Below are 15,622 nucleotides of genomic sequence, written 5' to 3' on the forward strand. Positions count from 1 at the left end.
GCCTACAGCGAAGGCAAAGCGAACAATCTTTGAGTGCTCATACCATAGTTATATTATAGAACTACTCTATATGCCTGACTTATACATTTCTACTTCTATATGCTCACTGTCCCCGAACAGTTTTTGAAAGCATCCGTACAGCCATTTTATTCAAAATAAACCACCAACATAGAGACACGAATAATAGCTTCTTGAAACCGTCATTCCCCGGATATATTGCACACCACTCCATAACACGGAGGCATATTTCTCATAAAACAGCACATCCAATCCACCACGTAAGATACCGTTCCGAACGCAGGCAGCAGGTCTGACGACGCACATGCCGATGTTCCGAAGCTTGTTATACCGTACAGGGTCCAGGCACCGTCAATGTGGCAGAGAAGAGGGCTGCCGCTGCAAAAAATCGTGATAAACAACAGTGTTGCTACAAGTCAGTGAATGAAGCAAATGATATATTTAGTCAGCTTACGTTTGCCCCAGGCACGAGGAATCGCTGGGACTTGTCTTGCCGCATACCGTTGAGCTCATGACAATATCCTTGTATAAATCTCGACGGCACGTTCTTTCCGATACGACCTCGACACTGACTTGCTTTAGCGGAATTCTGGAGTTTGTACTCGGTGGTCCCCAACCGGTAGTCCAGCATCCCGTACCTGATCATACGAAACGAAAACATATTGCTCGATATAGCAATCTATAACATTCTTTTGGAGAACTATAGGGAACCTTGACTAGACTTAGACAGCCTTGGCTCGTTTCGGACTATAAGCAGCTCTCCTGTAGTATTTCCAGGAAATGAGAAATCAGATGAGAATTAAAATGAGGTTAATCGGCTAGTAATCTGTATAATACAGAGTTGGACGACAAGAAAATTTTAAGCTTTACCGAAATCGATTGGAGTTATAATTATAGCTGCAGCACTTTCTCTATCATAATTAAAATTGCTGAATTCGCTGAAATCAAAGCGAGGTAAAAGAGTTGTCTTTTAATGAGACACTTGATGGCCCAAGCCAGTGGTTCTAAATTTGTCTAAAAGGGGTCCGTGACAACAAAATGGCTGATAACCAGGGTTGTAACCAAGTCACAAGGCTCCGAGTCACAAGTCAATCTCACTTTTATATTTTTGACTCGAGTCAAGTCGAGTCATTTTCAATTCCCACCGAGTCAAGTCCGAGTCCAAGTCAGCGAACAGAGGATCGAGTCCGAGTCATGGTATTATGACTCGAGTTCAAGTCCAAGTCATTGTGTTGACTGCTCAGTTTCCATTTAAAGTCTTCCTAAACCCACTTTTTTAAACTCTGTTTGGTGATATTGAATGGTTCGCATTTATAATATATCAATTTTCCTCACTTTTAGCAGTTTCTGGTCGCATTTTCAAGCACCAGTACCAACAAACGAAATCCCAATAGTGTGGTTGTTTCGAAATTACAATGAAATGCCGGTCTTGGCCGTCTGAATCTCGAGTCAATGACTTGCTTCGAGTCATGCGCAATGACTCGAGTCCAAGTCGAGTCAATACAAAGATTGACTTTAGTCGAGTCGAGTCATTTCCGTATTTTGAGTAAATGACTCGAGTCGAGTCATCCGAAAATCGTGACTCGAGTCTGACTCGAGTCGAGTCATGACTCGAGTCATTAAAACCCTGCTGATAACCACCGGCTTAGGCTCTGGTAGCCTATTTGTTGCACATATGAACAAAATATTGTCAATTATCTTCAACTTCTTCTTTTTTTTTGCATAACATTTTTCGTGGTTTGTAGAAATGAAATTTATTTTGCAAAAACAGTGCGTACGATGCTCAAAAAGGTTGAAAAGCACTGTCCTGCAGCATTTCCAGGAAAACTATAAATTATATTAGAATTCAAATTAGAGCATAGGATGATTTCACAAAATTAGGTTATCGACATTTCTCTTTAATTATTCTAATTCAGTGGTTCCCAACGTGGGCGATTTTGAGAAACAAGCGGGCGACTGGGGGGCGATAGGGGTAAAAATGTTAGGACGTCGAGTGAGATCTATATTTGATTGACGCGGTAAAAAATGCACGTGAAGAAGGTTTTCCGAGCACCTACCGTCTCTGAAAACATGAACTTTTTTAGTAAATTCACCAGCGATCAGAGTTAGGTGAATAAAATTCCCGATTATATGTCCTGTTTTTCGGATCCGTAAATATGGGGGACGAAAATTTGTGTCGAGATTGATAAGGGAGCGATAAGTCGAGAAAGATTGGGAACCACTGGTGTCATTGGACAAGTAGAACGATCTAGTAATACATTCCAGAAAGAGAAGTCATGCCAGCAGACCTGCAGGTAGAGCCTCTTTCACGGCAGGTAAACACGCCAATCTCATGGAATTGCCAAGCGGATCGTACTGTTCTTGGAGAGACAACAAGGCGAAGTCGTATACTGTGACTGGATGTCCGGCGCACATATTCGACTTCGGGTGGATCCTGATCTTATGGACCTGCATAGGTATGCAATTTCCCTGTATCACTGAAATTTTAAAATTTCAATACCGCCATAGGATGGGGGGGGTGGGGGGGGGGTGGTGCAGATTGATCCTGGATTATATGTGTATATATCGTCGCAGTGGAATCAAAGTGACTTATCTCCATTTTACACATTTTGAGAAAATTGTCTTTACGTAAAGTTTTCATCTTCTTTCAGCCATATATTGGCCCTGATTTACTTTGAATTAGTGAAACAGACATAACCATGGCCAAGATATGGCCGAAAAAAATGAATATTTTTCAAAAACGTGATTTTTTTCAAGTATTAAAAATGTACCTTCAAAATTTGAAAACTGGACATAAGTCACTTTGATTCCACTGCGACGATATATACCAGTTTTAATGTGACTAAAATAATAACAGCAAAAGTAATGTCCTGCGTATTTGCAAGACTGCGCTCAGTAACGAAGTGTAGCTATTTCTGCTGCTACTTTAGCCTACTCGCACTACCTCGTCCAGTAATTATGACTTTAGAATACTTCCTTACCTGAGATTTATTCTGCTTTTCTGCCAAAGGAGGCCTAGAGAATACGTATCACTACGTCTTCTACTTGAGTAAAGATTTACAACTACTTATACTGCGTTTTGACTATTAACCTTTATAGGGTGGAGTCAAAATTCATGCCCCGCTCCATAAGGCAATTACCGGTTTGATGTGCGTGCCACTGTATTCCGAAGCAACGTTCAAACCGCCAACAACGGCGTACGATTTTGAGAAGCCGACGTCGTCGAAGAAGCATTGTGACGCTGTCAAGACGTGTCGCGGAGAAATCAACGCGCCAACGCATTCCTGGATGAAATAATTTTTCGACATCAGATATCAAAATTCTCATGCTTGCACCAAATTACAGGAATAATCAAATCAATACGTCACTATTATCCCAGTTCCCAAATTTCCATCCTGGCTATACGCCCACGCCTATATCGGGAATAGAGCGATGAACTAGAGCGATGAAATAGATAACTAACCTACGGATAGATACGTAACACCCGTCGCCACGCTTGCTTGCCCGGAGGAAATTACGCAACATAATTGCTAATTGCTAATCCCATAGCTGATGACCCACGTGCTGAAATTCAATAAAGTTGATATTATTTGAAAGGTACTGTCGCACTTATTCCGAAAATATACATCAAAATCTAATCAGGGCAATGGAACCCCCTTGAAATACACCTCAAACTCTGAAAATCGGCATCGTTCTGAGCAATCGTAACCACGCAAGGGCCATTGTTATGGTCATTGTGCTGCGTCGGTGCGATTGTTTAAAACAATGCTGATTTTCAGACTTTGAGGTGTCTTTCAAGGGAGTTCCATTGCCCTGATTGGATTTTAAGGTATATATTCGGAATCAGTGTCACAGTAGCTTTCAAATAAGGCCAACTTTATTGAATTTAAGCGCGCGGGTCGTCAGCTATGGGATTATCAATTATGTTGCGTTCAGATTGCTGAGCAGTAATTTCCTCCGGGCAAGCATGCGTGACGACGGGTGTTGAGCATCAATCCGTAGGTTAGTTATCTATATAGATGAACTGAGTCGCCGTTCGAAAAAGATCTCCTCTCCACGAGAGCGGGCTGCGTTCGTTAATTTCCGACTTGTATAAGTAGGTTCAGACTAATTAGACTGATGAGAGCGAAATACCGGTTATCGAATTCTAATCTAATTTGTGAAACGTTTCTATGGACGAATGTTATTTCTAATATAATTTCTGGTTTTCCTTAAAATGCTACAGTAGAATTGTATCTAGTGCGGAACGTGCCCAAGCTCGGTGTACAGATATTTGCCATTCTCCTGTTTATGAGCGGATTTGATATGTACTGAACTTGATTTTTGTTTTATTTCATTCTAATTCGGAATATAATTCAATATCCAAGTTTTTGCGAATTCAGTACGGCTAATTTGCGAAGGCTGAAAAGTTCTTAGCTGTCCGGCTCTGTGTGGATTACGATTCTACTAAACTTGTCAAGCCTTACCGGTAGGTATCCTCGAAAGGTGCCGTACGATATAACTTGAAACGTATACGGCCAAGATGTGAACACCGCCTCTCCATCCCCCCTGACCAAATCCGGCTCCGTCTCCGGAACACCGCACGAATAGCTTGACATGTAAATTTCGTCAATCGATAAATCGTACGGTTCTGTAGACGTTTCGTCAAATTATACTCACTTACGAGAATTCTAAGCGGATATAATTCTGATTTTTCGATGCCCGAACTGTATCTACTATGAGGATAAAATTGCCGTTATCAGACTCACAATATTTCTCATTGCCTATGAATCATAACATGCATTTTCATCCTCTGTAATCTGTATGAGTCCATATACATTAATCTTCATATAACTGACCTTCTCCCTGTTGGCCATAATTAATAGTTAGTCAAAGCTCAAGGTATTGAAAATGGTCACGCGACAATGCAACTATATATTACCAGAATTCCCTGGTAAATATCAGCTTAAAGCATTCGGCGAAACTCATATTTTCGCTTTTCGCCAAGAAGCTCTTCCAACAACAATATGTAAAATGAACAAACATTCAAACATGATTTTCACATAAAACGAAAATATGATAATGAATAGGCCTATTTACAAATCAGTGTCGCTGTTTCTGTACAAGTCGGGTATGTGTCTTGACCCCCAGGAACCCCGGTTTAGAACCACTGGTAAGTCGTAATGGGTTAAAAGGTTTGCGAAAAGTGCATTTAAGCAAGCATTTTGAATTTCGTAATCGTGCTGCAATTTCAACTGTGAAATGTAGGGTCCGTATAGGCTATATTGACACAGTTTGCTTCCATGTACGACCCCACCTGATGAAAAAGAGCAAGATTTCGGTGGTCCGACCGTAATCAGTTCTTCTGGCAACTCGGCGCCGACGAACTCGGTAGTAGTAGAGACGGGTGCGCGAGTATAGGTGGTGGATGTGGTCGATTCATCACCGGGTTCGACTTGTATTCCTAAAAGAAACGTCATTCCTAATTCAACACATGAATTACCAAGTGATATCTATATAAAGAATGCAGATTACAAGCATACTTGGAGAACTATATGAATAATTCTACAGTTGTCTGAATAGACTAATTTGAGCGAAATGTTGGCAATCTAGTTCTAATCTAACTTGTAACATAATCTATGCTCTAATTGTGATTCTTAGTTCAATTTTTGGTTTTCCCGACAAGGCTGCATAGGAGAACTGTATAGGGGTGTTCAAAAATGACTTTTTTCTCCAATCGTACTGGCTACTTGATAAAATTGTTAGGTTACCTAATTTAAGCCTACACACCAAATTTGGTTCACTTCCAGCCAGTAGACGCATTGCTACATGAGAAGAAAGTTTCTATTTATTATATAAAAATATATAACAAAAAATTTGAAAATTTTCTGTTCACCCCATGAAAGTGTTAGGTTGTCTATAGAAACGATGTTCACCAAATTTGGTTAAATTCCAACCCGTGGAAGCGGAGTTATTGCCGTCGAAAAATTTGGATTATGAATAAAATAGTATTTACGGTGACCAATTCTTTAATTATATCCAAATTTTTCGACTGCAATAACTCCGCTTCCACTGGTTGGAAATGAACCAAATTAGGTGAACATCGTTTCTATAGACAACCTAACACTTTAATGGGTTGGACAGAGATTTTCAAATTTTTTGGTATTTATTTTTATATAATAAATAGAAACTTATTTCTTCTCCTGTAGCAATGCGGCTACTGACTGGAATGGAACCAAATTTGGTGTGTAGGCTTCAATTAGGTAACCTAACAATTTTATCAAGTAGTCAGTACATTTTAAGAAAATTATAGTCATTTTTGAACACCCCTACTGTATACTGTATAGTGCCAAATAGGGCTGAGCAAAATCGAGCACCTGAGTGATTCGATTCTGAATCACGTATTATGCTTCGAGTCGAGTATTCGAGTATTGTTCATTATGACGTCATAACATAATGGAATATGCCAAAGTCAAATATGCACCTTTTATCCCACCACAAAGAATATATTGCCTGTTATCCATCACATTAGAGATACGTAGTACTTTTTCGGCGACACCGATTTCGTTACACTTTGATACAATGTTGTGGAATGATCATGACTTTGGAAATGTGGTATTTCCAGTAACTTTCGTAATTTTGTACTATAGTACTTTATACCCTGTTTCGTATGCTGCGACGGCTAACCGTGGTTTCAAGGCTTCCACGGTGGAAAATAGGTATCGGAACTATAATTTTCGTTGGTAAATTAACTTTCAATGGCGAGGAGCGTATAATTTCAGTACTCACAAAAATCGTCTTTTACCACTCGACTCGAATCATTAGAATTAATACTCGATTTAGATTCGAGTACTCGAATCATTGTGCCCAGCCCTAGTGCCAAACAAGTCAAAGCTTGGCATGCAGACATTTGTCATTATCAAGCTTTGGGAACGAACTCTGATTTTATATGAACAGAATATCATTCAATGTCCAAGATTCACGAATTCAGTAGTTCTTATTCTAATTAAAACATACTGTGTATAGCTACAATTAAAATTCAAGTCCAACATGGAAAAACAAACCTGTGTCGCTCCAATTCTAAACCGGCAAATTTTATATTTGTTCAAGTCTGCTGATGCGAAACGAGCCAAGCTTGCTGTACCGACCATGCCATTGTCATGATTTTGAAAAGCAATTCCAATTTGTTATGAACTGAACATGAGTTTTGTTAAATTTCGCTCAAATTCGAATTTTATTCAATTTCCAAGTTTCTGCGATTCCAGTATTTTTAATTATAATCTAACTCGGAAATGTGAGAATTTTGTAGTTATTGTCCAATTCTGATTACAAGATAATAGTGCAGCTCACCAAATTCCGCATTACTCGTATCGCAATCTGCTTTAGTGACGAACATCGCTAATGCGACAGCGATCATGGCTGTATTTGCGACGGCGACCGCCGAGATGATTTGCGTCCTGCTCCATTCTGAAACGCAAGGCAACATGGGAAACTGCAACCGTAAATTGCTTGGAAGGTCGAACCATTTTTCGTCACCTGGCCGACGCTATCATCTGATGCTTTCTTCGGAAGGTATTTCTTGGAGGTTTTCGAAATGCGATCCTTTTGTGGGGGTTTTGACATTATTTTTGTCGGTTGTCGATCATCGTCTCCGTTTTCGGTATTTTCAATTTCCTCCTCCGACGAGACTTCTTCCTCAAGCTCATCTTCGTTTAAATTGTCACTGTCAATTCTATTGTCAATGTCATCACGATCTCTGTCTTTGGACTTTATTTCCTTCTTGGTTTGAGTAACATTCGACTTCTCGTCCGGTCGTTGCACAGGCATGTTCGTATAGGTTTCGCTTAGAGATCCTCACACGCTGGTTATAGTATAACGTTTTCTCTTTTCCTTGCAATCTAAGCATTGAAGGTAAGCATTGATACCACATTCAGACCGTTCAAATCCTGAATATAAAATGTAATGTTGCTTACCTTTGAAAAATGGACTTTGCTTTGCGGTGAAAACCAGTGACACCGAGTAACATTAAATGCGTTTGCATCAAGTTATAAACTTATAAAGCGGGAAGCGTATAATGGTTTAACGCATTTCGTGTAACGGTTTTACAGTCAGGCAAAGCTCGCTCTTGCACGGTCCATGGTACCACCAGTTGTTTCAGTAACTCTGCAGCGAGCTGTACACGCTATTGTGAAAGTCCGGATAATTACACCGCAATTGGGGCATTGTGACATCACAGCCATCCTGACCTAGTTAACTATTACCAAGCACTGCGGCTTTGCTCTGCCTATATATTAGAGATGTACCGCAGGAATAGGATTTGAGATTCTTACCGGGCAGGAATCTCTTTTCCTCTAACAGGATCGGATCCGGAATCACAATTTCGCTCAACTGCCGGATCCGGATCAGGACAGAATTCTAAATTTATAGTACACGAAAGTGACTTTCTGTTTGTTTATACTTCGATATTTTGTATGAACTTGGAATTAGCTGACTTCAGCTTTTTGTACCATAGGCAGAGGTGGTCAAAGTAGTCAAGAAAGCTACTCAAGTAGAAGTAGAAGTAGCGACGAAAACATCTTCCCAAGTACAAGTAGAAGTACTTTTCAATAAGCCACTTGAAACTACTTGAAGTAGAAGTAGAATTGACTGACTTTAAAAGTACTCAAGTAAGTAAGTAGTTTTCAAAACAGTCTTAATTCGTTCGCATGGACTGTCAAAAGCGGCGAATTGAGCTATGCAGCAGGTGCGGAGAGCTTGATTCGTATTGATGCATCCCAGGAGGTATCAATTTTCGACAGAATAAGCATTGTTTCGCATCATGGGATAACATTAAACAACTACAATATACAAAAAAGGAGAGCCGAAGCAGTTGAAGAACTGACGCCCAATCACATTATTAAACACTGATTACAAAATACTCACTGGAATCCTGGCCAACAGACTCAGACCGATACTACCAAACCTCATATACAACACACAAAAATGCGCCATAAAAGATAGACAGATAACAGATATACTCAGAAACACACAAGCCGCCATCGATTACGCAAAAGAGAGGAATAAAGAACTGATCATAGTTAGTCTAGATCAGGAAAAAGCCTTTGATCGTATCCATCACAGCTTCCTCCGCAAGATCTTACAAAAGTACGAGATACCTGAACACTTCACAAAGATTGTCAGTAATATCTACGACACAGCTACGACAAAAATCGAAGTAAACGGGGCCCTCACCAACGCCATCAAGATCGGCCGAGGTATTAGACAGGGATGCCCCCTGAGCATGGCGCTCTACGCGATATGCTCAGATCCAATCGCGAGAAAAATTGATAACAACGAAAAAATAAGACCTTTCAAGATCGGAAACCAACCGATCAAGTTGCAACAATATGCAGATGACGTAACCTGCTATTTAAACAATGAAACGGATATAAGACACATATTCGAAGAGTTTAATAGCTACGAACGTGCCACCGGCCAAAAATTAAACTCCGCTAAAACGGAAATCCTGCATATAAACAGGCCAAAAGCATCCCAAAAAACAAACATCGCATACGACAACTATAAGCACCCAACGATTAAGATCCTGGGACAGTACTACGGGGAGGACCAAATAAGAATAACGTGGCATGAAAAAAAGATGAAAATAAATAGAATTCTCCGAAACTACCTACATCGAAAACTCACGTGGGTAGGAAAAAGAACGATTCTGAACACACTGGCAACGACTCAAATTATCTACAACGCCAGAGTTATACCCCCTCCAAAAGAGGACCAGAAAGAAATAGAAAAAACTTATTTCAACTTCATCTGGGCCCCGACAAAAATGGAGGCTATAAGCCGAAAAACAATGATAGCCGAAAAAGAAGATGGCGGATTTGCGATGCCAGACATCGAATCCCGCATCAAGACCTGTCAACTCGAAAAATTAGCCATCATAAAAAACATGCAAAACCCTACGGAAATTTGGCATAAGCATGCCATATACGAACTAGGCACTAAAATTAAGGAAATTAACCCAAAATTATACAAAAACAACGAAATCCATAAAGACAAAACACCGACAAACTGGATTAAAATCCTCGAAACATCTAGAGGAATAGCATGGTCGGAGGAGGAGTGGAAAAAAAAATCGAAGGAGAATGCAACCCCCCTTTTCACAAAATTGGGAAAGAAAGTACGATGGAAAAGGGTATTACAAGAAAAATCATTCGGTCACAAGACCATAACAAACAAGGAAATGATAACGAACTATAGAGCGAGATAGTGCAATGGTTATGCGTCCGGCTTCTCGAGCGGTAGGACGTGGGTTCGATCCCCGGCCGGGTCATACCAAAGACTCGAAAAATGGTATCCGCAGCTATCCTGCTAGGCGCTCAGCAATCACGGATAGCATGGAGGAGAAAAAAAAACGGGGGCGCAGACTAGATGACCTCATGGGGCCGTATCGCAACTCCGTCGCCAAAGCATCTCGATGGTGCAGGCGAGAAAGAATATCATATCTCTCTCTCTCTCTCTAGAGTAGCGAGAGAAGGATACATCTTTGGAGAAAAAAGAAGACACAGAAACCTACTATTTGACAATCAAATGAAAAGACTCGACCTTAACTGTAAATTTTGTGACTCAAAAGATGACAACATTCACCATATAATCATTGACTGCAAGTACACCCGAAAAATCTTCCATAACATCGGAACAGCGCTAAATATAAACTTCCACGAAGACGCCATCAAATTCAATGTCGGAAACAACAAAATTGAGTGGATAATAGCCTCAATAATAAAGAGGACAATCCTGGACTTGAAAGCAGCATTAGATATCGACAATCGAAAAATTGGGGACGAAAGATTGGAAAAAAAGATAATGAGGAGGATAAAAAACAGGCTCGAAATCCTCCCACTAAGCGCGTCACAGACAGTCACGCTTACCAAAGTTATCGAATATACAGAAAGATAAGGTCGAATCACATCCTACCGCAAACTGTACAATAGATATTAGAGTGTTTGGTTGTAAAGAGGTCCATGCCTCAAAGCAACACCGACATACTGCCTAAGAGCAGTATATCTCGAAAATAGGAAATGCAATGAACAAAGTAAAGAAACCGTTATATTTAATTTAAACCATTCAAGTGCCTTAGTTAGAAAACATAAAAACGGAATGAAAAACATAAAACAGTATAGTAAAATCCCCGAGCGGGAGGTAGCCCTGTAGATTAGAGAGGGCTGCCGAACGCCGGCGGTTACGGCGAGCCGGATAAAAAAAAAAAAAAAAGATGCACATAATAGTATTGATATTAAAATGCGATACTAAACCATTGTTTACTAGAATAACCCATTTTTAGAGAATAACATGGCATGGCGCCCTACCCCATATTTTAAGTTCCCAAGTTTAGGCGAAGAGCAATACGTAGAAGTTGTATCGGATACCGTTTCATCACCTTGCGCATTTAGTATTCGGTAATAACAAATATTGTGGATCGTAAAAGTTATATTTAATGTAGCTTTATTTTCGGAAAATAGAGGCATTATTACACTTGCTTTTATGCTTCAAGATGTATGTTATGCAGACAAAAGAACTGAATGCAATTAGAACTGAAAGTATGATACTTGCAATTGCAAGTGAAATACCAATACCACTTCTAAAAAGCGAAAATATATTTCATGTCTTTTGTCCATAAAGCTTCAAAGGGGAACTGCTAAGTCAGGTGTACCGTTAAAAAAGCTGGATTTTCCAGATTAGCAAAACACGTAATAGGCTGCTAGATTACGATATGATAGGCAATTGCTAGATTGGGAAACGGTCGTTTCAAACGTTATGGTGAGCCATATTTATTGTGATGAAATATTTGATATTGGCGACAATGCGGTGTGAGAGGAACTAAGCAATACGGTACCTAAATTATATTCACTGATACTTTCATAAAAATATATTTGTCACTCCATCACTAATATGCGCTAAGCGCAACAAAATTTCTGAACGTTACTTGAATTTTATGAATATTAAATGTCTTTACTCCGTGAAAACAGCCCCGAAATTCCTCAGATTGGAGTAAGTAGATCACAAAATATTAGGAAGTAGAAGTAGAAGTAGAGAAAATCAGATCTACTTGAGTAAGTACCAGAAGTAGAGGAAAACTACTTGAGTACTTCCGAAAAGTAGAAGTTCTTCGCTACTGACCACCTCTGACCATATGACACTATGATTGCCCACTATTTCGAAAAAGCAGTAATAACAAACTTCAATGCGTTACCGAGAACATTATATCGACGACTGGTTCAAACAGATGCTCAACTTTGTGCATGGATCCGGATTTTAACATTTGAGATGGAAACAGGATCCGGATTGGATCATGATCGATTTTATCGATCAAAATCGGATCCAGATCCCGAAAAACCATGATCCGTACATCTCCACTATATATATATAGGCCTACAGCGATCTTAGCTGGTCTCAAACAGCATTCGTAAAGAGGTTCACAACTTCGGCAGAAAAATCGCATTCGCAGTTCATTCGGAATGATTCCCTCTCTTTTCCATATTCAATTGACGTGATTGGTAATTCAGCTTTTGAAACTCCACCAGACTACCAGATATGCATTGTGATTAATTATTTCGCTAAAGCGTGTTGTATTTTCGTGACCGCCGGCAAGCATTGCATCTATTCAAAATAATTTTGACTCGCTTGAACGTAGGCCTACCAGTAGACCAAACTGAAAAAACACGAGTCACACACTGGTCAGAGCAGAGAAGGATATCTAGATATCTCTGGATCAGAGTCGCGTGATTCCAAATTTGCACTTTCTCACAAGGCGAGGTTTTCTGTGCGAATCGTATCTTTACCGCGGGTTTCGGATTGCAACAGAAGTATCCAACGCCGGGGACATATCAATATCGAAGGCATCGGCCAATATGAGTCCAGGTTTTATTGTCGTCGATGTTTGCGGGAGCGCACTTTCCGGATACGCATATTGACAAATACTTTACGGTTACGTACGTGCTTGCCTCTGGCACCGAAATAGTAATGAAATATAGGCCTACACACTGATGATCCGTAACATTTATTAACGATTTTGGCTCGTTCGTGAATCGATCACCTAATGTGTAATGTCTAGCTACAGAAAGTGCCTGGTAGGTCTGCGAATCGTATTTTATTCCATGTGTGAATAGGGGTCAGTATCAGTATATTATAATTTTATCATTTAAAAAATAGGGGGTCCAAGGACGTCGTTTTTGTAGGAGGCTGATAAAGTGCTGTTACGTCCCTGCCAAAACAAACACTTTGGAGTTCCCTTCCATCAAGTTTTTATACCTCTCCCCATTTTTTCTGGATATATATTATCCCTTGTGTGTCGATCACTATTACTGAACAGAAATTTTGGAATATGTAGTCTTTTGCTGCTACTGCCATGTAAGCTAGCTTTCCCGAATAGACGTTTCAAGGTAATTCCAGCGTTGAAAGAATGTTATCGAAACTATAGTTCTCGTTGAATACACGCGTAATACCCTGTCTGAATTAAGAAGTGTCACAGCCTATAATTTCGTTGAGCGAAACAATCGAATCAACTCTCTTCTCATCACAGTCAATGTAAGACGAGGACAGTGCTTCTTGAACTTTACTAACCAGTCGGAACGTTACTCTATTCTTCAAGTCTTCGATGAGTCGCAAAAACGAAAATCCACACAACGTACATTACACATCTAATACTACATGTAGCAGCAAGCAATATGTTCATATTGCCTGTGGAATAAATTAGTCGATATGAATATACATTATTTGCTGCAATATTGAAGTTCTGTAGGCTACTTCCAAAAGCCTATACATCTAATATGTACTCTGTACTGGTGCATAAAATATCATGGGCATCAACAGCAGTGTTGAAAGAGCAAACCCATTACAATATGATTTTCAAACAAAACAAAAAGACAATAATGAGCATGAACTGAACATTCACTGCAAATAAGTTTGGGTAGTGCGGGTCCTACGATACTTATATTGTAGGCCCCGAGTAGTGCTTCCCAACTGGGTCGCGAAGCATTTTCAAGTCATTAAGTTTACTACTAAATTTACCAAATATTCCAAACAACTTATCTTCTCAAAACTTGATTAGCAAATACACGTTATCCTCCAAATTAATATTCTTTTTGGGTCTACGCGCCAAAAGCCACGTTCCCGTTTTCGCGACAGTCATTTTCATTGGCGAGTGAAATCTGCACTGCGTTATTGTATAAGCCTGAGAATTGGAATTTATCATTTCCTCCCAAGGTGATCGAAAATGCATCAATACAGCACGATTTGTCGTTATAATCTGCCGTAACGCAATAAGCTACTCACAACCACTTTGTGTTCCACGTAAAATACAAATTTCTAATTGGATACGCCCTTTCTCGTTTGTGGTGTCCGTCATGCTTTTCGACTATGCAATGATCAGTTACACCAGGCCGATATTCTTTATGATTTTCCATCTGCCAACTAGGAGCACGGTAAATTTCCAGGATTCAGTAAGACACCACTTACACGTATGGGATGGCGAGAAGCCTAGATAAACCCTCCTCGTTTGTAATCATCTGTGATACATGCAGAACCGTAACACTGAACTCATGATTCAACATAAATGATGGTGTAATTTCTTTGGGGAGTTATTTTCTTCGCACATGGTGCGAATTAACATCGTTGTTTGTCTTAATTTTATGGGTACGGGTAGCCTACACCTACCCCTAATACAAAATACGCTTAAGTTATAGAAAGACGCATTTCGATGTTGGCCATTACCGTGCCACGGCACACCAAGACATATGAAGTTTGCAACTAACAACGAGCCCGCCCGAAGATGTAATTATTAATAATAATAAATGATGTTACCGAAATTTTCAAAGAAACCGCCTCCTCACCCAGCTCTGATAAATGTGATCATATGGACTGAGAGGGGACAAAAATTTGTAATAATATATGCAATTGTCCATGTCACGGACCGAATTCAATCCTGAATTCCGTAAAAAAAGGTTGGGAAGCAATAATGTACTGCGGTGGTTACCATATTTTGGGATCCGGAAAAGAGGAAACTTTTTAATAAACACAAAAGTTAGTTTACCGGACCAGAAAACTGGAGATTTGAAAATTTTACGGAAATCATCTTGCCTTGACTAAAGAAAAATAGGTCATTTTTCCAGTCCGACTTCCGGAAGACCCGCTCGAACATCCAAATCAGATTTCGCGTCATTTATGGCGTTTTTTTAGTTGTGCCTGTATACGATATAGAGGACGTATAGCCAAAAAGAGGTCGTTTTCGATTTCCTGAAAGCAAGGATATAATTATGGTAACCCTATGTAAACCTCTGTTAAGAACCATTGGCATTCAAATAAGCCATAAGTGCAAAAACTAAAGTCCTCTGATCCGAATTTGTCGTTCGAACTGATTTCCAATCTCTGCGATGCGAGGCTAGGACCTAGGTTTACGGCTATTGGATTCCACCAGAATAATTCAACTGCAAGCGTAAAGTTTCTGAAACGGCTACGCTCGTAAGTCGCAACGAAAGATCTCCGTTGTTATCAGCTGGATGAAGATGTGCGAGTCGAATTTCACCTGAGGATAAAATCAAATTGCGCCTACAAGCTGATCATTCACCAACCC

The 15,622-nt window shown here is 39.9% G+C and overlaps 1 protein-coding gene across 1 annotated transcript; it reads right to left on the reverse strand.

Moving 5' to 3' along the window:
* Nucleotides 1-120: 120 nt before the first annotated feature.
* Nucleotides 121-7,816, reverse strand: LOC145448896 (spermosin-like). The gene is made up of 8 exons (XM_080327343.1): nt 7,521-7,816; nt 7,348-7,464; nt 5,315-5,461; nt 4,485-4,648; nt 3,159-3,302; nt 2,307-2,466; nt 473-656; nt 121-396 (listed from the first exon to the last, which is right to left on the reverse strand). The coding sequence occupies exons 1-8, from the start codon at nt 7,618-7,620 to the stop codon at nt 201-203; spliced, it is 1,212 nt and encodes a 403-aa protein (XP_080183469.1). The 5' UTR covers nt 7,621-7,816; the 3' UTR covers nt 121-200.
* Nucleotides 7,817-15,622: the final 7,806 nt, after the last annotated feature.

The sequence above is a fragment of the Botryllus schlosseri genome, chromosome 10 (assembly GCF_051294905.1).
Source record: "Botryllus schlosseri isolate E-star chromosome 10, Bs_hap1, whole genome shotgun sequence".
NCBI classification, from domain to species: Eukaryota; Metazoa; Chordata; class Ascidiacea; order Stolidobranchia; family Styelidae; genus Botryllus; species Botryllus schlosseri.

Coding starts and splice junctions, on each gene's coding strand:
- LOC145448896 (XM_080327343.1), bottom strand. CDS start 7,620: ATGTCAAAACCCCCACAAAAGGATCGCATTTCGAAAACCTCCAAGAAA. Junction 2,467..3,158: donor GTGGCACGCACATCAAACCG/GTAATTGCCTTA, acceptor ATACCTATGCAG/GTCCATAAGATCAGGATCCA. Junction 397..472: donor TCCTCGTGCCTGGGGCAAAC/GTAAGCTGACTA, acceptor GATTTTTTGCAG/CGGCAGCCCTCTTCTCTGCC.